The sequence below is a fragment of the Podarcis tiliguerta genome, assembly GCF_965153285.1.
Source record: "Podarcis tiliguerta genome assembly, chromosome: 7".
In the NCBI taxonomy this organism is placed as follows: domain Eukaryota; kingdom Metazoa; phylum Chordata; class Lepidosauria; order Squamata; family Lacertidae; genus Podarcis; species Podarcis tiliguerta.
Window position 1 is genome coordinate 87,296,636 of NC_139540.1, and position 22,704 is coordinate 87,319,339.

The window sequence follows — 22,704 nt, forward strand, 5'->3', positions numbered from 1 at the left end:
CTCTGCAGCGGCTCCCTGCTTTGTGGAATGCTCTCCCCAGGGAAGTCTGCCTGACGCCTTCATTATATACCTTTAGGCACCAGGTGAAAATATTCCTTTTCAATCAGGCCTTTGGCCGATTAACATCTGATACCCTTTTAAACATGTTTGTGGTGGAGAGAAGGGGGGTTATTGGTTTGTTATGTTCTTTTTGTTTTTATTATGTATTTTGAATTTTTTACCTTGTATTTTTGTGTTGTGAACCCCTCTGAGATCTACAGATGAAGGGCAACATACAAATTTCATAAACAACAACAATAATAAACTGAACCAGGCATATATTAAGTGTTGAGTAGATTAAGGTTAAATGCAACATTCTTCTTATTTTAATTAGATTAAGGGAATTGCTAACAACAGCAATTAAATGTCTTGTTTCCAGATGGGAAAGTTCTGTGAACTTCTGAAAGACTGTTCATATTTGTATTATCTTGGAACAAATTGTGTCCTTCCATGTCAAGTGACTAGGGGACTTTTTCATGCCTACTAAACTTTAGAACCACAGTGCCTGATGTCTGAGCATCCCAAAGCAATCCCTGATCTGCACTGTTAGGAGAAAACCCCCCAGCTTTCTGAGGAATCTGGTTCAGTTGTGATCATAATTGAATAAATCACCTAAGAGACACCACTTTTTAAAATGTTACAATTCTGTTTTTCCATAAGTTGGGCCAATGGAAGAGAGAGTGAGAACTGTTTCAGATGTTAATGCTACTGGGCCGTTGTTATGTGCATTGTGCTTGACGGTGGTGAGCTCCTGTTGCTCTGTCCCAGCTTCTGCCAACCAGCAGTTCAAAAGCACACCAGTGCAAGTAGAAAATTGGTACCGCTGCAGCAGGAAGATAAATGCCGTTTTCATGTGCTCAGGCTTCCATCACAGTGTCCCGTTGCGCCAGAAGCGGTTTAATCCTGCTGGCCACATGACCTTAGAAAGCTATCTATGGACAAAGGCCGGCTCCCTTGGTCTGAAAGTGAGATGAGTGCCACACCCCATAGCCATCTTTGACTGAACTTAACTATCCAGGGGTCCTTTACCTTTACTTTTTACCTTCACCTAACTTAAATGCTCTTTCTGACTGTTTCTGGAGAAGAAAGAATTGAAGAAATCAGTCAGTGTATGTACAGATGCCCTGGGCACACAACTCTTGCTTTGTACAGTGGTGGATGTGCCTAACATTGGCTGTGTATCCCATCATTCATAGAAGATTTGCCGACCTATTAATGTCTCGCCTTGCCTAGAGTTGAAGGAATTTACCATTGTTCAGGTGTGAAATGTGACACTGTTGCCATGTGTGTAATGACTTTTTCCATGGATACCTTCATTTCTCTTCCCTTCCGTATTACAGTCATGCAATGTCAAGAAACAGAGGACATTCTGGAAGTGGAGTTTACAGCAATATTGCTCCCCCTGGAGCTTACAATCAGGGAAATACTTACAGACCACTGCTGGGAAGACCACAACAGATTCCAAAATTGCTTTCAAGTAAGTTTTTCTCCCCTTTCTATTTTAATTTTTAAAAATGGAACTCAAGGTTCTCTTTAATCATTTGGCCAGTTGGAAGCATATGATACTTGGTTTGCTATTGCCATCTAGTACTTATGTTTAAGTTAACCTTCCTGTTACTGAAACTTCACAGTCCTACATCATTGTTGCTGGGCCTTCACAATCGTACATCTTTTTATCATTGTTTGAACATGTCCTCACCGTACAAGTTGAGAACTGGTGTAGTGAGTGGCTAAGAGGATGATCCAGGAATTCCTCAGTACAGATTTTATAAGAAGAACAAACCCACCTGTAGCCTTAGGAATGACTCTCTCTCCCTTTCTCAGGCCCTCCCCTCTGTAAAGGAAGGGTAGTAGTCATACAAGCCTACTTTAGCGTGCTGTTGTGGGGTGTCTAAAGCATTATACAGTGGTACCTCTGGTTACAGACACTTCGGGTTACAGACTCCGCTAACCTGGAAGTAGTACCTCGGGTTAAGAACTTTGCCCCAGGATGAGAACAGAAATTGCACAGCAGTGGGAAGCCCCATTAGCTAAAGTGGTACCTCAGGTTAAGAACAGAGGTTAAGAATGGACCTCTAGAACGAATTAAGTTCGTAACCAGAGGTACCACTGTAAATGCCTTTTCTTACTCATGAAAACTTGGGAAAATACAAAAAATGTCTAGGAGTTTGAGTTTGGTTGCTCTATTTAGGTAGTTTTTAAAAATAACAAGACAGGTGCTTTAATTTATGTAGGAAATGTAATAAATATAAATTCACTTCTGCATTGCAGGAAAAATGTTTTTGAATGATATTACAATGATATCAAACCTCAGTATTTTTATAATGAAATGTTTTTAGAATGTTGGATTATTTGATTGTTGTTAGCCGCCCTGAGCCCGGCTTCGGCTGGGGAGGGCGGGATATAAATAAAATTTATTATTAGTAGTAGTAGTAGTAATAAATACAAAAACGACTAAAACCAGCTGACTGGTAGTAGAGGAAAAAGAAAGGGGAGATTTTGTCCAGTGTTTATGGTGTTGTATTTATACCCAGTTTTGAAGAAGATTTCTGAATTTGAGCTTCTGGTCTTCCACAACCATGGTCAGCAACAGAAAGGCCCTGCTAAAGGGAGATGAGGAGAAATCATTCCATTTTGTGGCCTGCTCCTGACCACTCAACCATAGTTTTACATACTAGTAGGTCTGCCAGGACTCCAGGATTTCTAGCAATCTGGTTGGTTAGCACTTGTATAAGTATCATTATGTGTTCATGTATCATTGCATTTGGTAGGGTGAAGATATTTGTCAATATATTGGTTTGTCAAGATCTTACTCCATCTGTGTGATAAAATTATTCAAATCCACTTCACTTTTGTTTCCTTAAATCTCATCATATTCTAAGAACATTAACTTGTGAACTTAGCATACTAAGCTTTTTATTTTCCAGGACATCTTTTTTGTAAGTGAATGAAAATTAGAGTATAGCAGGGTAATACAGTCAATCCAATCTAAGCTCTCTCAGAGCTAGCTGTGGGGGTTAGTGATGTTCCCTGATTTCACATTGATGTGCCAATTTTCAGCTGATGAATAATTGTATGCTGATAGCTTGCAGGAGTCAAGTGGAGTCTGCTAGTACTATGCGAATACAGGCTTGGATTTTGCTGTCAGAGTGTCTGATTTTATTATTTTCATTTCAGTCAGTAAACTTGTCAATTAGCTGACTTTCCACTAATCAAAAAGAAAAAAGGGGGGAGCATTTTTCAATCAGTAAACATGAAGTCTTGGCTTTGATTGCCATGCTGATTACATAAGTTATCACTTCAGTTGCTACTGGAGAGGGCAACTTAAATCGTTGCATCGCTTCTAGGAATTGCTTGCATTTTCAAGACCAATGAAATATTAACTGTCATTTCTCTCGTTTTCTGTAGCTTTTTGAAATGTCAACCTCTTGTTTTTATGTTTCCTCACTTACCTATTTTCTTACATTGCCATGATGAAAGGTAGAAACTTGGCATTGCAACTCTTTCTGTTACGGTATTTAGGTGTGTGCTGTGTACCTTGAGTAAGAAGAACTATTTTCAATGTTGTCTCTTTGTGTGGAATTCTGCTGTTTATACAGATATTTGGATAACAGTGTCAGTGCTGTTAGAGAAGTGTCCAAACCAGTAGTTTTTGAGCTAACTGCTCTTAACAATTATGAAAGCAGATATCAGAATGCATCCAGATTATTATTTACTCTCATTTAGCACTTCAATGTTATTCTTTTTGAAATCCTGAGTTTTACCCTCTTTTTGTGAGTGAGGCAGAGGTGGTGGGGGAGAATGGAATGAAGAGGGGCTAGAATGCTTCTTCTCCCTTGACCCTTCAAAAATACCATCCCAGCTCTGCCCATCGGAATAGGAGATGAAGTGAGCTGGGTCCCTGCCCATGTAGTGTGCTTTTTGCTAGTTTTCCAGAAATGTAATAAAGATATGTGAAATGGTTTTGTATAGGAAAGGTTGCCAAATCCTTTATAAACCATTTGAGTTGTATATTTCTCAGAACCGGCTGACTGTTCAGTATTAAGATAATTTAATAAGTTTTGATACGGACTTGAATTTAATACGTACATCTCACATGAATATTTGAGTTTTTTAAGATTAAACTACCATTACAATAGCAGTTGCTTCCTAAAGTAAATCCAATATTTGTACTGTCTTAGTTTCATTAATTTATGATGGCTCTGTCTTACATTGTTAGTGCATAAGGAACCTCAAACCTTAAGGGCTTCAAATCCTGGCCACAAATGTATTTATATGTTGAGGTTGGTATAGGGATGTCCCTAATTTAGCCTGACCAGTTAGGAACATAGTGCAAAAAGCTTTGTTCATTGGCCTCTATGAATTACTCTGCTCCAACAGCAGCCAAAGCAGGAATTGCCAGTGTGGAAAATTAGGCTGGATTTCCACCAGCAAAGTTACATTGGTGTCAATCAGACATGCCTGCACTGTACACAGTTCATTCAGCTGCTACCATAAAAGGTTTTTGTTCAGGTCAGACCATTAAAGTATAAGCCATCCAGTCTGAATGTGCCTGGAGAGGGGCTCAGGTTTCCTTCCAGCCCTGCCTTTTTTAATGCTCGGATTCACAAAGGCAGTGTAGCATTCCAGTAAATTATCGCTAGCCCCTGGTGTTCTTGAATATTAACCCATTATCAGGGACATTACTGTCCTGTCATAGTAAATCCATTGGACAACTTCTGAATCTAGCTGTTATAATTAGGTGGCACTTAAACATCATTGAGGATAATCAAAGATGTCACTGAAACTGAAGCTTTTGATTGATAAATGATGTAAGTGTTTTGAACTCACCAGGGATCTATTGATTAGATATTTCTTTCATTCTGTTTACTGGTCCATTTATTTAAAAGAACAGAAGCCATTTAATTGCATGGCTTGTTAAATGATGTTGTTGCTGGTACATCTTTGTAGTGTGTTGTACTTTTGAGCTAAGAAAAGACGTAAGTGGGTGGTCTTTTAGTAGCATCAGATGGTTGCAGTTCCTGGTGTCCTGGTGTCCACAGTTCACCTAGTGTGTAGCTTTCTAATACAGATTATACTAAAAGTACTCAGTTTCTCAGATTTATAGCCGCCTCATCTGGAAAACTTGGTGATGGGTAACAAACATGCCTGGAAGTTGGCCTTTCTTGCTATCTTCTGAGTAAAAAGAATGAGATTGCCAATCAATTAATGATTTGGTTTATTTTCATGGGGGGAAATTTTAATTGATGGGGCTGCAGTTGTTGCGCTTTGGGAGGGAAGGGTTTAAAAAGATAATATATTAAAGTGGCCTTTCTAAGAATGAGTGGTTGTTTTTGTTTTGCAGTTGAAAGTTATCTCACATTTCTCCATGTCACAGAAGGCCACCTGAGATTTTAATAATATTACTGGAGTTAAATTTAATTGGCAATATGCCTTTTAACTGATCAGTGACAGCAATAAAGAGGTTAATTCTCCCCTCACAGCTGCCATGCCAAAGTGTGTTTCAATAGAATTTTGGAAATTAAGCCATTCTTACACATCATATGAGGGGCAGCTTGCTTTCTCCCTTTACCAAAAATTTTGCTAAATACTTTTTGTCACTGTGTTCTTTGTAATTCTTAAAACTAAAAGTTCTAGAATTCTTATCTGTGTAAGGATTTAAAACTACTTGTTTTTGTAATAAGTCTTAAAATACACCTATTTGTGGTTCACTGTGATATGTTACATGTGTGTTTATATTTTATTTTGCTTTAATTTCACAGATATTGGTCCCCAAGACTCATGGCAAGGTCCTACACCTCTCTTTCAGCACCCACCACAAAGATTTGACAGGTATTTGTTAAAAATTTCCTTTTAATTACATATGTTAGTGTCTTAATGGAAACCAATTTCTATGACTGTTATTTTTGTTATAAAGATCTCTCTAAATATCTCTCTGAACCCATCTTTGGATGGTTTCTGTAAGACCTTTCCTTTAATAATCAGAAACTTCAAAATTAACTTTGCTGCTGATGCTTCTGCTGTAGCATTCTTGGTTCTTTGGCCTCTCTCTCTTTGAAGCACTATGAATTTCAACACAGACAGCTTAAAATTGCATTAGGTTTTGGACAGGCTAAACAAATTTCTTTTTAGGAGAGTCGTGGAGCTTAATGAGGCATAACTAATGGTGGTCCACTTTTATCATCACTGTGCAGGAACCACAGCATTAGTACAGAGCAGCCATTGATTCTTGCTACAAACCTCTTGAAGTCCTAATCAGCTTCTTTGGTGCAGCTTTTTCAGGCCTGACAAGTCTATTGTAGGCCAGTGTCACTGTAGGTCAGTAGTTATTAGTTGCCACTGAAAACAGTTTCTTTAACTACTTAAGACTGAACTGAATTAAATGCAGGAGGGACTCTGAGGAGGATTAAGGAATCTGCAGTCCAATAAGTACCATGGAACAGAGAGAATGTGACATGGTTTGATAATAAGGGATGTTTTATATGTGTGTCCCTTCATTGAGAAGCTGATTGTATGCCCTTAAAACCAGATATCCTGGGGTTTGGAAAGTGTATCTGTGAATAATTCTGTTATATCTGTAGAGCAAAATAAGATAATACAAATAAAATAGTTGCTAAACTGAGCATATGTTTTCTTTGTATGTATTGTTCCTTGCTATAAGAGAACACCTAATAACAAAAAATTGAGTAAATTGCCTTCTAATTTTGCTATCACAGTTCCAAGAGTGTATGGGAATTCTGATTTGAGGGAAATTCTGATTAATTATTTAACTTGAAGTGCTTTACTTTCCTTATATTTGTAGGCCATTTTTTTTAAAAAAAGAGTTCAAGAACATTGTGACTTGTCTCTTTATAGTCATAATCAAGAATACTCATTAATGTGCTTTCATCGATTTTTGTGCTGCTATTAAATTAAATCAGTTAAATCACAAGTACAGCATAATATGCTATGCTTTCATTATGGCACCCCTCCCCCCTTTCAAGAGTAAATAAACCTTTCTGAGCCCCCCTGCATTTAACTGAGACCCAAAGCAAGCAGTTTGCTTAGCTGTAGTTGTTCTTGTTCCAAGTTAAAGGCAGGTCAGATTTTTTAAAAGGAGATTACACATTTAAGATTCCTGCGATATTTTACAAAAAGGCTAGAGTGCTGCCTTCTCTCCCACCCCTGGCACTTGCCCAGTTAATCTCGGTGGGCAGTTAATGTCTGCAACCTCTGTCGGTATTCTGGTCTGCTTTTCAGTTAAGATGGGCTCACCACAATGGCAGGTCAAGGAGGACCATATCACTCATTTTGGAGAAGCCTCCACCCCACCTTTAAGAACCATTTATGTAAATGTGGTGTTCTCAAAGGACCACCTGCTTGCTATATCATGAACTTGATCGGCTCCCTGAAACAGTTTTATCTCACTGTGGCAGACCTATCAAATTTTAATCAAGATGGGCTAGAAGATACATCCACTGTTTCACTTGTTAGAAGGAGGAAATAATTCTCAAATGTCACAACAGCTGGGCCCATTTCAGATATTTCATTTCATTATAGGACCTGACTACCTGTGAGGTGGTATGATGAAATACATTTCTACCCCCCACCGCTGAGATGCTGTCTGAGACTAAGAATGCAAAAGCTTGATTTTTCTTTGTATTATCAATTTCACACAATGCTGTGTTGGTATCAGGTGACCCGGAGCATGTTGTAGCAACCTTGCTGAAGTTAAGTAGGTCTGAGTCTGGTCAATCACTGGGGGGGGGGGGGGGAGGCTGCCTGAGAATCTCATATATTCTGCCTTGAGTTCCATGATGGAATAAAGGTTGGGGTATAAATAGACATTGGTGGTTCTTTGTTTCAGGCAAAGTAATTTGCATGAACGGATTTACATGAAAGTGCCATCCCTGTCTGTAAGATAGGATTTCAGCTTTTCAACTTCTGATTTACTTGCTAGGTTAATTTTGAAAGTTGAAGCTTTTCATGGTTTAATCTTGCATCTGTAAGAATTAGGTATTGGGGTCAGGTGCTATTTTGCTTTGTTTTCAAGTGCTTGAAAATATCTACTTGGCTGCTGCTGGAAGCAGAATTTGGGGCTAGGTGGATCTTTTTTTAATCCAGTAGGGCAGTTGTTCCATTCTTATAGAATGTTGCAGAAAAACATTTTTTTATCTTTCATGGACCAGAAACACCACACATATAGCCAGGTTCACCTCAGAGTATAAGCCATTTCATAGTGGACAAGCAGGAATCCCTGACGTCTCACCACATTAATGACCTACAAAGAGTGCTGGTTGTCAAAAGTAGTGCTCTGCTATCCACTGCTAAGTGGCAACTCAAGGGGAAGAAGGGCCCTATTATTTTACTGGTGGGTATTGGTGCAGGAGGGATGCGGGTGGCGCTGTGGGTTAAACCACAGAGCCTTGGGCTTGCTGATCAGAAGGTCGGCGGTTCGAATCCCTGCGATGGGGTGAGCTCCCGCTGCTTGGTCCCTGCTCCTGCCCACCTAGCAGTTCAAAAGTACGTCAAAGTGCAAGTAGATAAATAGGCACCGCTCTGGCGGGAAGGTAAACGGCATTTCCGTGTGCTTCTCTGGTTCGCCAGAAGCGGCTTAGTCATGCTGGCCACATGACCCGGAAGCTGTATGCCGGGCTCCCTCAGCCAATAAAGCGAGATGAGCGCAGCAACCCCAGAGTCGGTCACGACTGGACCTAATGGTCAGGGGTTCCTTTACCTTTCCCTTTATTGGTGCAGGGGTGTCAACTTGAATAAAATATTGTGGGGGCCCAGGAAAGCCCCACCCCACAAAATTGATCACATGACACAGTGCACACACACTATTTGAATGGGAATGGCCATCAACTTTGCAGGGACCTGGCCACCTCAAATATTTTATTGTGGGGCCAAAGCTCCCACAGCCCCTAGGAATTGACTTCTCTGTATTGGTGGGAGGCTGGAATTACTAAAGAGCCTTCCATTCACATAGACTTCCTATCTTGGTAGGAGGTAGCAGCCATGGAAGCAGCAGTTTCAATAGATGTTTGCTGGTGCTTGAGCGAAGCAAGTCTAAAATTCTGTTGGATTTGCAAAACAAGAAAAGTGCATCTTTGAATCCTAGCCTACTAGCTTTGGTAGAGTTCCGCTAGGAACTCTTGAGAAATGTTAACTCTGGCTTATACAACAACAGTAGGCACTTGGTGACTGTTGCTCAAAGTACATGAAATGGTATTTCCAGTACTTTCCCCAAGATGATACATTTTAGCTACTCTGTATCATTTGGTCCTAATGATACATCATTTTGCTCAAATGTATCTGTCTTCAAATGGATTTTAAATTTTTGGTGAAGACAGATGAAATCCTGTGGGTGACAGAGCTTAGGTCTTAACTATAACTAAAACAAACTACATTTTCCTGTATATATTTATGTGTGTATGACCTCTTGCTATATACTGGTACAGTTAAAACAGTACTTGTTGGTAATCTGGGATGGCATTCTTGGTGATAATAAGACATTGCATTTGTGTTCCCATATAAACAGTATGCCAAATGTTGGTTGGTCCATGCCAATTAGTGCTTACGTTGCTAGGTCACTGTGGTCAATTGAAAACGGCATCAATAGAACTTGAAAAGGTTTCCTCCTGATCAGACCTTCTGACATATTGAGTAGAATAATGGATGGGGGGAGATAACGCTTAAAGCCCTTACCCTGGATTCAAACTACTCTGCAGTAAGAATTCATTTGCAACCTGCAATTAACTAGAAAGAATGGACTCCCAGATTAGCCTGGATGTCCACAAAATAAAGCCTCACTCTGGCGCTTGTTTACTCTTGAGATAATGTTACATTTTGCTGACGTGATTTTTTTTCTTTATACTTCAAATCCCTGCACAGAGGCAGGTTGGGGAAGCAGCAATACCAAATGGACCATATTCTTTCAGGACATCTTTAAAACCTGAATCTGAATTTGACAAAGATTTTTAAATCCTTAGGTTTGTTCCCAGTGAGCATACGGGAGTGAAAAGACAGAAACTTTTGTTCTTAGTTTAGTTTTTGTTTAATGTTCCACTACCAGGAAAGAAGCAAAATTGTTCTAATATAACAGTAAGTTTGGTTTTTAAGAGGTGCTTAATATTTCTGTAAATAAGCTGAGGTGTGCCATATCCAACACCACTTACTATATCTTTTAGACAGATGGTAAGAAAACTTGTACATATGATATACATGTTTTTTCTTCAGAAATTCAGGGGCCACTCCGCTTCTTGCATGGAACCGCATGCCTCATTCGCAAGGACAACCCTACCAACAGAATCAGTACCAGCGCCCAGGTGGACCAATGAATTACCCACAAAGGCCCAATGATCGGAGGGAAAGGGGAAGACAGGTAACATAGTGCTGTGTGGTTGTTCTTTGTGATCCTTCAGCAAGCTAGAAGAAAGTGGGGTATAATGTAATCTCAATCCTGAAAGCTAACAGGATGTTCTTTGGCTAAAGAAAAAATCATATGTATAGTCATTGAATGTATGGGATATATTAAATACAAGCAACTCCCAAGGAGTGTTCCAAGCACTATGTGTTTAAGTGAAATCGTGTATATTTGAAACACCATTGAAAAAGCCGACAACACACACACACCCATTCTGCCCCTGCCCCTTTTTGTGACGTTTTTGGGTCACTTGCAGGTTCTGCGTGATGTTCACATGTATGGTTGCACACATATCAGACATACCTAAAACAGTGGCTTCCTGTAAATTAATCATTTAGCAAAGAGTACAGTTTCACAGTAAGGTACTTGAACACCCAGTGAGTTTTTCTGTGGATCTAACTGTGGTTAAGACTCATTATAATTAATGTTGTCCTGTTAATTTTAATGGGATATAAGGATGAATAATTTTATCTGGACTGTGGCTGAAATCTAGACTTGTAACAATTTTCACACATCCTAGGCTGAAAATATCTGCCACCACAAAATGTCAAAGGGTTGTCATTACCAGAAGAATATGTTTGATGACAGGGTCCTTTTGCTGCCTCCATTCTCTTTCCGAAGTGGCCGCTCCATGGGGGGGAGGAACTGGAGCTGCTCCTGCCCCTGCCAGCTAGACAGGAGCTCCGTCGTGTTCTCCAGACCTTTTTTGCCTTTGTGGGACTTAGCTTGCTTCCTTTGGTCACGTAGGGCAGTTTGTCGTGGATGTGCATATGCTCTTTCTGTGATGAGCCTGCATGTAAAGGGCCCTGCTTTTGTCTGGGACTGGGGTGGAGGACCTGCTCTCCATGTCTTGCTGGACTATCTCCCATCTTCCTTGACTATTGGCCATGTTGGCTGGGTCTGGTGGAAGTTAAAGTCCAACAAGAAGGCCACAGGTTCCTCATTCCTTTGAAGAATCTCTGATTTCTTTTATTAGCCATACATATTTTGCCTAAAATAAAAATGATATTTTTATCTCAAGGCCTGAATTAAATATTGCTACTAATTTTTCTTTTTTAACATGCAATAAAGAATCCTGTCAATATAAGTAGGCATACAACATGCTAACCAGTTGAAAACTGTGTACATAGGCAAACAATAACTAAAAACATTAAACTAAACAATGTTGAAATTATTGAGCCACCTTCTGGGACTGATCTTAGCTCTTGAAATAATATAAGAATCAATTTTTAGCCTTACATTCTCTTTCAAGAGTAACTGAATAGGTAGAAACAGGTAGCATTCTGAAGAGGTTTCACTTCTCTCTAATGCTAGGATCAGCTATCATTCTGTTTTAAAAACTTGTTTCCTGTGTAATTTTCCCCTGTGGTAAGTCTGCATAGTCCCTTTTTCAAAAATAAATTCTTACCTGGCATAATTTTGGATAATCCGATATCCCTCTTATAAGACTGCACACAATCTGAAAGACAGATCTTGCATTCCAGATCTTGATTCTCTCCCCAGCCCTCCCCCCCCCAAGTTCCCTTCATGCAATGACATTTCACTGCTGGCACCAAAACACAGTAATCCATTGATATCTCAGGTCTGCACTTGTGCCTTTACTGGGATGATTGCATGAGAGTATAAGTGTTTTCGCAATTCTTACCTTAAACACCTGATCCTGAAAGCTCTATTGAAATTGCATCAAACTGTTGATAAGCTGTCCTGAGCATTTGGTGGACGCTTCTTGCCACAGTTGTGAGGGGGGTGGAGCTGCCCAAACATTCACACAACCATCACTTGGATGTACATCCTGGTCTTGTTCAAAAGCCATTCATCGGGGAAGGCTATTGAAAATGAAAAAGTGAAGTTCTCCACATCTGGACATGTCTCACATGGAGTGAAGAATGCAGAGTTTCCTGTAAGGCACTTTGCAAGTTGCAAATGCTAGGATTGGTTGCTGATTATTACTTTGATCTTTTGTCTTTCAAAAGATAGCCTAAATAGGACCCCAGAATTGGATTCAGGTTTGGGTTTCATTTGTAAAATTTCCCCCAAAATATACCTGCCATACTCAAGGACAGCATTAGATTCCTTCCCAATAGATCTGTGGGCAGCCCATCAAATGCTTTGTTCACCTGTCACAGGATTGCCGCAGGCGCACTAGGTTGCCTATGGAATAGCAGCTGTTGGGGCATCAGATAGAAGTCTGGAGATGGGATTTTGGCCACAGGCCTCTTTGCTAACCCTTTGCATAGATGCAAGTACTGTTTATTAAGCATAGCATGAAATAGTTACCCTAAGTTCCCTTTCAAAGAAACTATAAGGTTATTTACTACTTTGTACCCTATGTCAAAATGTATTTTATTGAAATATTGTACATATTTGCAAAAGAGTCCTCTTTTACAATTGCCGACTTTTGAATTAACTCTTAGTATTCTGTTGTTCACATAGCTGAATGACCCTTTTGCAGGCTGCATAATGTAGTGCAAATAAAAGAATGTGAACAATAATTTCATGTTACTGGTCAAGAGTAACTGGTCAGTTCAAGTATCAAGCAGTTAATTTAATAGGGTTAATGTTACACTTAAACTTCCATGTAAATATGTTTTGTAATGTTAATTTACCAAGTTTCCGTTTTAGGTTCCCCTTATACTTCTAAAGTCCAGTTTTACTCAAAAATGGCAACTTTAATAGTAATAGTAGTAAAAATAGCTATAACGGAGTTCAAGGATTGGTGGCAATTGAGGGATATGATCCAAGCCAAAGTTAAGACCTACTGATTTAGAGAGAAAGATAAGCACATCCTTAATTCTCTCTGGGTTTGATGAGGCATAAAATTGCTTAACTTTGGGCTGGATTGTGCCTCCATTTGCATGTCATTTTATTTTTCTTGTGCCACTTTTCTTGTAATCTCTTCTTTCTGTTTTGTACTACCTTATGACCGGAAAAAGAGTAATACTATCTTTCTCTTTTGCAGGGTTATGGAAGGCCTTACCCATTGCCACCATCTTCTGGAAGATACAACTGGAATTAGGCTTTCGGCATTTCCACCATTTAAAATAATCCTTTTTTAAATACCATCTTTATCATCTGAGTGCTTTCTAGGTGATAAACTTTCTTTTTAAACTGTGTACATTTTTACTGATAAGATTTGATATGATACATATGTTACTTTACAACTGTACTGCAGAATACAAGTGAAATTAGCACTTATTTTGCTTGTGTGAAAAGTCTAATGAAGCAGGAGTCCTGTTCTGTCTTTACTGTGTGGTTTTTATTGCATTACTACATTGTTGATGCCTTTCGTATTCACATAAGAATATCCCTTTGGTTCACAGCTAGGAAAAGGTTTGTCCTATGAAGAATAGCATTGAAAACACACAGAGAAATTGTGTTTTAATTGTGGAAGTTAGCTTAGAGGCTATCTACAAGCACAATGTTTTAAAGACTTTTGGTCAGCATTCCTTCTAAAGTGCTTCATTGTTGATGTATTTGTCCCTTTAAAAAAAAGTTGGTGAAGTTTTGAAGTAAAAGTTTCATCTTTTACAACATCAATGTATCTTTGTTATGCAGTTTCTTTCATATTATTAGACAAGAATTAGAAGTTCTCAAGTTTGGCTGAGTCATTCCTATGCTACGTCATCCACAGGAGCCACTTATGCTGCCTGCCTCCTAAAGCAAACTGTGTGAGAGAGAGACAGAGAAAGAGAGAAAAAACACTCTTCTTTCCTTCAGTAACTTCTTAAAGCTTGACTTTGAGATATTAAAAACGAATGGTCTAAAATAAATGCCTCTTCCTCCTGAAGCACTTACCCAACCATTACATTAGATAAATTAGCAATGCTTTCCCCACTTCTTTTACAAATACACTAAAGGGAAAATCTATAGTTCACCTCTTACCGCATCACTAGGTGTATACTACTTTCGCGCAATCCCAGCTCTCTGCTCTCAGGAGGTTTGCAGCAGGAAACTCCCACACCAGCCGTGGCAGGAAGGGGAGTTGAACTGGGTCCCAAAACATTTAATTTAGAAACGTTAATAGAATTGTCATCTTCCTATATGCAGGGATTTTCTTTTTCTAGGAACTTGCTCGTTTGTTTTCTGTGTTTATATGCCTCCTTTTGGGCAAGGCATTCAGAACAGGTCACAGTTTATAATAATAAAATGTCCAAAGCTAGGATAAGACAGGGCTAGTTCACATGTATGTTCATCGCTTGATGGCTGCTACATCAACGGATGAATTGCATGTGTGAATGAGGCGTTGGAGGACTAATGCCACAAATAAGAGCTTTAATGTGCTCTAGATGTCACTCTAAAATGCAATGGATTTCTTTCTTTTTTAAAAAAATATTTTTTATTGGTTTTTCCATGAATACATCCTCTAACAATATTTCTCTAACAATTTTCCAGATTTCCCCCCTCCTCCTCTGGACTTCCCTCACATTCCCATTTTGTTTTATTTCCATATTACTCACCCTGCGTGTTGTTTCCCAAAATTTTCCCAATACATATAGTCTTACCTTTTGTTATATACAATTGTGTTTGTTTATTCAAACCCTGCCAATGAGTCCAATTCTTTATGCTGCCTCTTCATATATGTTGTAAATCAGGGGTCAGCAAACTTTTTCAGCAGGAGGCCGGTCCACTGTCCCTCAGACCTTGTGGGGGGCCAGTCTATATTTGGGGGGGGGGGGATGAACAAATTGCTATGCGCTACAAATAACCCAAAGATGCATTTTAAATAAAAGGGCACATTCTACTCATGTAAAAACACACTGCTTCCCGGATCGTCCACAGGCTGGATTTAGAAGGGGATTGGGCTGCATCCAGCCCCTGGGCCTTAGGTTGCCTGCCCCTGTTGTAATTGGTTCCCATTCTCTTTTAAAGTCTTTGTTATCCTTTTCATGTAGTTTATCTGTTAATTTTGCCAGTTCTGCATGTTCCATAAGTTTCCCTTGCCATTGTTCTTTCGTTGGTATTTCTTCTGTCTTCCAAGCTTGTGCTAATTCAATTCTTGCCGCTGTTGTTGCATACATAAATAATTTCCAATTTTCTTTTTTTAAATCTTGATCTAAAATTCCTAGGAGGAATGCTTCTGGTTTCTTAACAAAAGTCTTTTTAAACATTTTTTCCAATTCATTATATACCATTTCTCAATAATTTCTAACCCTTTTGCATTCCCGCCACATATGTTAAAATGTACCATCTTTTTCTTTAAATTTCCAACAGATTTTAGATCCTTTTTATACTTTATTACCACTTTCTCTGGCGTAATATACCATCTATACATCATTTTCATATAATTCTCTTTCAACAAAATACAATCTGTAAATTTTAAATTCACCTTCCACATCTTTTCCCAATTTTCAAGTTGTATATTGTGACCTAAATCATGAGCCCACTTTATTTGTGCTGACTTTAGCATTTCATCCAGCGTTTCCCCATATAACAGGAGATTATACATTTTTTGAGTAATTTTGTATCACTCTCACTGTGTAGCTGAAACCTTTCTTATTGTCTCCCTTAAACTGTTCATTTAATTGTCTATGATGTAAGCAACTTTGGAAAAAAAACTTTAGTTGCTCATATTCTTTCAGCTTTAAGCCTTTTTCCACCTCTATTAATAATTCTCTGTACGTCGGCCAATTTCCTCTCTTACTAAGAGGTTTTAATGCTAATGCTTCCACCTGTGAAAGCCACCATGCATTTCAACATTGTGTTCAGATATTCACCTACTAATAATCTATTGTTGAAAAACTGAAGCTACAATCTTGCATATGCTTACTTGGGAGTAAACTGCATTGAATTTAGGCATTTCAACTCAGAATTCAGTTTAGGATTGCACTCTAATGTAATGGACATGGCACTCACCCCATTAATTATTACTTTTAAAATTAGGCATATTTTTCACTATTGATTTGAGGATTGGTTCTGGTTCCTCAGCAGGAATGTTAAGAAATTCACTTCACTTTCAACTATGGTTTTATTATCTAATGTTAGTCGTACTCTTGAGTAGAAACACTGAAAACAATGGATTGAGGTCAGTTGATTTCAGTGAGTTTACTTTGAGTATGACTAACACTGGGTATAACCCCATGTTTTTTTATGCCTAAACTTTAGCTAATCTTTAGCTTATGCTCGTACCTGGATCCAGTATGTTTACTATGAGCTAATTCAAGTTAGACTTGGTATAAATAGACATGCAGCAGAATGAGGTGACGGCGCAGACTGGACTACCATTGCTTGCTCAATTCCTCCTTTTTTATTTTTACTTGCATGGAATTTGTTTAGGGGAGTACCAGCAATCTGTAGTCTGAAGTAGTATAGTCTGCTCTATCATATCAGTTTCATTCCTCCTCCTCCTCCTTCAGTAGATCAGAATGTGGGAATGCTTGAAACAAGCCCTGGGCCTCTTTTGAAGTAAGGGTGGCCCCGCTAGAAAAGAGAACAAGCCGCCTGCATTTTTGTGTGGAAGAGAATTTCAGCATTTTTGTTTGTCATGGATCATGGAGGAGCCCTGTTCCCTTTTGCAGGATAGGACCAAAATGTGCAGTGGACAAAAATTAAAGCTGGTGTGGGAAGCGAGGGACCAAGCTGTGAAACAGGCAGGTCTCCGAGGCAGCTAAACATGCCAGGGAGAGAGTTGCGGTATTGTTTGCCCATGAATGGAGGGGTAGACCATTCATGGGGGCTTCTTCATCGTTCACTGATGCCACAGTAAAGTGAAAGCTTGTGTGTGTAGGTAGGTAAAGGTAAAGGACCCCTGGACAGTTATGTCCAGTCAAAAGCGACTATGGGGTTCGGCGCTCATTTCGCTTTCAGGCTGAAGGAGCTGGCGTTTGCCCACAGACAGCTTTCTGGGTCATGTGGCCAGCAGGAATAAATCGCTTCTGGTGCAATGGGACACCGTTATGGAAACCAGAGCGCACGGAAACGCCATTTACCTTCCTGCTGCAGTGGTATCTGTTTATTTACTTGCACTTTGAGTGCTTTCGAGCTGCTAGGTTGGCAGGAGCTAGGACAGAGCAATGGGAGCTCACTCTGTCGCAGGAATTCAAACTGCTGACCTTCCAATCAGCAAGCCAAAGAAGCTCAGTGGTTTAGACCACAGCGCATGGGTTTTTTTAACCTTTTGTGTGTGTGTAAATTAGCCATCTCACAGGTGTAGGCTTACATACGCACACACATCCTGCAGCAGTAAACCTGAGCTTGATACAAGTGTATATTTGACTGAAAGCTGCAGCTAATCCTGACAATACAGAAGTCCTGTTTTGGGGGGACGGGACAGGCAGGTGTGGAGGACTCTCTGGTCCTGAATGGAGCAACTGTGCCCCTGAAGGACCAGGTACACAGCCTGGGAGTCATTTTTGGACTCGCAGCTGTCCATGGAGGCACAGGTCAATTCTGTGTCCAGGGCAGCTGTTTATCAGCTCCATCTGGTATGCAGGCTGAGACCCAACCTGTCCGCGGACAGTCTCGCCAGAGTGGTGCATGCTCTGGTTATCTCTCGCTTGGACTACTGCAATGCACTCTACATGGGGCTACCTTTGAAGATGACCCAGAAACTACAACTAATCCAGAATGTGGCAGCTAGACTGATGACTGTGAGCAGCCGCCGAGACCACTTAACACCGGTCATGAAAGACCTTCATTGGCTCCCAGTACGTTTCCGAGCACAATTCAAAGTGTTGGTGCTGACCTTTAAAGCCCTAAGTGGCCTCGGCCCAGTATACCTGAAGTATACCTCCACCTCCATCGTTCTGCCCGGACACAGGTCCAGCGCCGAGGGCCTTCTAGCAGTTCCTTCACTGCAAGAAGTGAGGTTACAGAGAACCAGGCCGAGGGCCTTCTCGGTGGTGGCGCCTGCCCTGTGGAATGCCCTCCCATCAGATGTCAAGGAAATAAACAACTATCTGGCTTTTAGAAGACAGCTGAAGGCATCCCTGTTTAGGGAAGTTTTTAATGTTTGATTCTATGTTGGGAGCCGCCCAGAGTGGCTGAGGAAACCCAGCCAGATGGGCGGGGTATAAATAATAAAATTATTATTTTTATTTTATTTTTTATTATTGTAGCTTTCTGAAGAGTGTTTCTGTGTGAGGAACTGTTTGCAAATGCTTGTTGGTTGTGTTCACACTTCACATTTTAGGTTTATGCTCTACAAATCATGTGAAGCAGTTACAATTTTCCCTGCTTAGAAAATGTCATTGCCAGACATTCAGAAAAGCTGCTGCCTTTATAGACACTTTCCTGCGACTCTTTCCCAGCACCTTTCCCTTCGGAAGGACCCTAGCAAAGATACACCTGTTCTTTATAGTTGAACAGAACCCCAAATTTCTAGAGCTCTGAATAACAGGACGGAGAGGAATGATCCAGGAAAGGATTGATTTATTCTCTGTGGCTTCTTTGCCCCTAGCCAATGACTATACCAATTCAAAAATATTATCAATCTGATAGATTGTTTTGTGCTCCCAGCAAGGTAGGCCTGTCAGCCTGTCACAGCAAAAGAACTTGCGCTATAACAAACATGTCTGTCTTTAGGGTGCCATAAGAATCTTTGTTATCAATTTGTGTCAGTTATTGTGGGGAAAGGCCCTGTCATTTCTGCCTCTGTACAGAGCCTGGTACACAGGGGAGAGGGATTTTTTTTGCAGGGATGGTTCTGGATGGTGGTTCTCATACACCCCTAGGTTGAAATTCTCCTAAGAGACCATGAAATAATCCCTATTTGCCTTCAGAGTTGCAGCAGGAGGAGCCGCTTCGTCCAGCCCCCTCTCCCCCATGCAGGTGCCTCTTTGCAGAGTTAAATGCAGGTCTCTCTCCTGGACAGTCTTGGCCGCCAATTAAAGGCCTGCGGGAGGGAGCCTCTCGAGGGCCCCCAACTCCTCCAGGGGCTGGAGAGGGAGAGTGCTCCTCCAGCTGACTTTGCCCTCCACTGCGCCAGAGAAACTTCGGGAGGCTCTTTGTTCCCACTTAAGACCCCTTCCTGGCCGGGCCGCACCAAAGACACTTATCCACCTCTTCAGATAATGAGCTTCACCCAAGTCTGCCGGGTTTGTCTTCGCCTTAAGGATCTCGGCAGCACTAATTGCAGGAGAAGCCCTTTCTTTCAAGCAGCCCGAAAAATGCCACAGCTGAATGGAAAGGAAGGTTGCTCTGGGCTGAGGAAGACGGAGAAACCCTCGCTGCTCCCAAAAAAGAACCAGTTTGGCTTTTCAATCATAAAGGGGTTTTAAGTTGGAGGGCAAATTAGCACCTGGAACCCTTTACAATATATTTATACAGGCACATGCAAAGACTGCTTTCAGTAGCTAGCATATATACTTTAGCTATGGATGGGCAGAGTAGTAAAGACTTGCAATGGTTATAATATTTGTTATTTTAAAAAATAGTTTTATTCTGCTGTTAGGAGCTGCACAGGGAACAAGTAGTTATGTTCTGATGCATTATGGTGGAGAGTGCAACATGCCCTTTTCAGTTTAGTAGTGTTGCTTAGTCATCACAATTCCTGAGCAAATCTTGCCAAGCTAAACTTAGTATGCTTTAGACATGCAGTTAAATAGTGATGTTTCCTTGCTTGGTGCCTTCCTTGCCAAGGTGTCAGGCATTCAAAAGACATCTCTCAAGGCTTCCCATTACAGCTTCAGAGAAGCCAAGAGCTCTCCTTGTCTCACTGCGGGTGAGATACACATTTTTAAATAATATATGTGTGCATTCACACACAGAATTTCTATGTTTAAAATGAAACTTTCCCAGACTTGCGCACACTGGAAAACTTGCACAGCCTTTCTGCAGGGACTAAGAAAACTGTTGCTGCCTTTGTGCAAGGGCAAATTAAGAAACTCATTTATTTAGATTATTCAATTAAACATTTTTTTCTAGAGATAAAAGTTGAGAGCAAACACCCGATATTCAGGCCCCTTTCTTCCATTTATCTCTGGCTCTTTATTCACATTAAAAAGAACTGCCAATGCCATCTCCTTCCCTCCACTTTATTATGGTGTGGAACAGGGCTTGCAAAAATGGTCTTAATCCCACACAAGAGTTGAGAAATGAATAATAACCCTACGAATAATTTGGCACAAATCACCGGGCAGTTTTGCAGCGCCAGCTCCGCTGGAGTGACCAGGGGAGCCCTTGCCCAGCGCCTGTTCCTTTCAAGTCCGCAGAAGTCCCAGGGGAGTTGGAGCTGGGGGAGCTCCTGGGCGCACGGGAAAGGCCTTTGCAGTTTCGGGGAAGTCCCTTCGTGCTGTAAATACCAAGAGAATCCTTTACCATTCGGGGGGGGGGGGGGCAAGCCAATGTCGCTTCTTCACTTGCCAATGTCGCTCTCAGTGGCGTAGCGTGGGGGGGTGCAAGGGGGGCCGGCCGCACCGGGCGCAACATCTGGGGGGTAGGGTTAGGGGGCGCAAATCCACGGGTTAGGGGGTGCAAATTACTTGCCTTGCCCCGGGTGCTGACAACTCACGCTACGCCACTGGTCGCTCTCACTCTTTGGGCTCAGCCACGCTAGTTCAGAGCCCAGAACAAGTTAGACCACCTGAGGCTCTCCACCTTGGGATACAGATATTTGCGCCTGGCGATGTCCCGGTCCACACGCGCTTTCCTCCCGCAGGAACGGCCTGCCCAAGCAACAGCTTTTTCCTGATCACCGCGTGTGGTCCGGTTCAGAAGTGCACATTCCTACCTCGCGTGTCTAAATGAACTGTGCCAGATCAAACCACGGAAGACAAAACTCTCGCGTGGCCCCAAACACATCATTTCCCCGCGGTCTCGGTTTCTATATTCGCTTTAGAGTTTTGTGCAGCCCAATGCGACAGATGTTCACTTAGAATAAACTCCCATTGGCTTCAGCGGGAACGATTTCCAGGTAGTTCACAGCCCCAGTGCTGCTCATAAACTTATGACTTTACCCAGCTCCGCTTCTATCCTAGGATCATTTCTGGTGGGTGGGAGAGTACGTGCTAGTAATTTTAATCAGGTTTAGGCTGCGATCCTATATCCACTTGCTTGGAGTAAGCCGCACTAAACTCAATGGATGTTACCTTTGAGTAGACGTGCATATAGAATTGTCGGGTCACAGTATGCACATTTACTCGAGCGTATTGCCACGTCCAATGGACTTTCGAGGCAATGCATTTAGTTTTACAGGTAAGTAAGCGTACATCTTAAAAACAGGCGAATTACTCACCCGTTCCCTAATAATTATGGAATTGTTTTTCTGCCTCCATCTCGCACGCTTTCCTTTTCCAAAAAGTTCTTTGTCGCTGATATTTCCCAGCCCCCGCCTTATCCTCTCTTACTTTAAGACAATTGGATGTCACTGTCTTTTAAGTCCCAAAGAACAGTAACTTAAAAATGAATATTTATTGGTCCAAAGAAAGTGATCCTAATCAAGATAACAGGGAAAATAAAACTGGTGTCTGCAAATGGCTAAAGTATGTTTTGTCCAAACGTTTATTTAGGATAGCAAATACAATAAGAGGTGGGAGGGAAGTGAGAGGGTGCAGCAGGATTGTAGCATTTCATGCAACCCGGTCCTTTTACCACTAAGTCCAAATACTTGGATTTAAGTACTTACAGTCCGATCCTGTGCATTTTTCCTGGGAAGCAAGTCCCAGTAAGTTCAGACTTACTCCCAGGTATTTGTGCCATCTCATAATTATTATAGTTGAATCGCAAACGGATTTAATCGGAAAGAGGTGTGCCATTTGTTATAGGTAGCATTCCGGGCCTCGGTCCGGAGCAGCGAAGACGACGAAAATCCCGCATCAACCAAACACCACAGAATATGCTAAGCCTATTTCGTCTCTCTGCCGTCTGAGCCTCTCTCTTTCTTCCCCATGCATTTTCTAACTGGCGTTCCCAAGTAAGACCCACTGAGTTCAATGGGACTGATTTCCTAGTATTTAGGATTGCAGCCTTAAGACGTTCGTTCACAACGTGGTTTTGCTTTTCTTTTCTTTTAACCCGACTTCTAAACACAACACGGTGTTTTAGTCCCTCTAAGACTAACCTGATACAGCTAAAGTAAATTCAGAGCCACTAACTTTTAAGTCCCATTGACTGCAATCACCTTAAATGCCACGTGCGGCAGAACATGCGCTTACATAAAAGAAAGTGCCATTGAACTAAATGTGGCTTAGGTAAGTGGCGAGTGCAGCCTAAATCCCTCTAAATTCAAATGGGCCTTCCATCGCAGTCTAACTTGCTCCGAATGGACAGGATCCAGCCCAAGTGTGGTACTTCAAAAACATACTGGTGTGAAACGAGAGACAGAG

The 22,704-nt window shown here is 41.1% G+C and overlaps 1 protein-coding gene across 1 annotated transcript in view; it reads left to right on the forward strand.

The window, feature by feature from the left end:
* XRN2 (5'-3' exoribonuclease 2) overlaps positions 1–13,981 on the forward strand; it is a 64,318-nt gene extending 50,337 nt beyond the window's left edge. Inside the window, exons 27-30 of the mRNA XM_083448614.1 lie at positions 1,380–1,516; positions 5,802–5,871; positions 10,258–10,402; positions 13,404–13,981. Of these exons, the coding sequence (XP_083304740.1) occupies positions 1,380–1,516; positions 5,802–5,871; positions 10,258–10,402; positions 13,404–13,460 (409 nt within the window). The 3' untranslated portion in view covers positions 13,461–13,981. The remainder of the gene's footprint in view (positions 1–1,379; positions 1,517–5,801; positions 5,872–10,257; positions 10,403–13,403) is intronic.
* Positions 13,982–22,704: the final 8,723 nt, after the last annotated feature.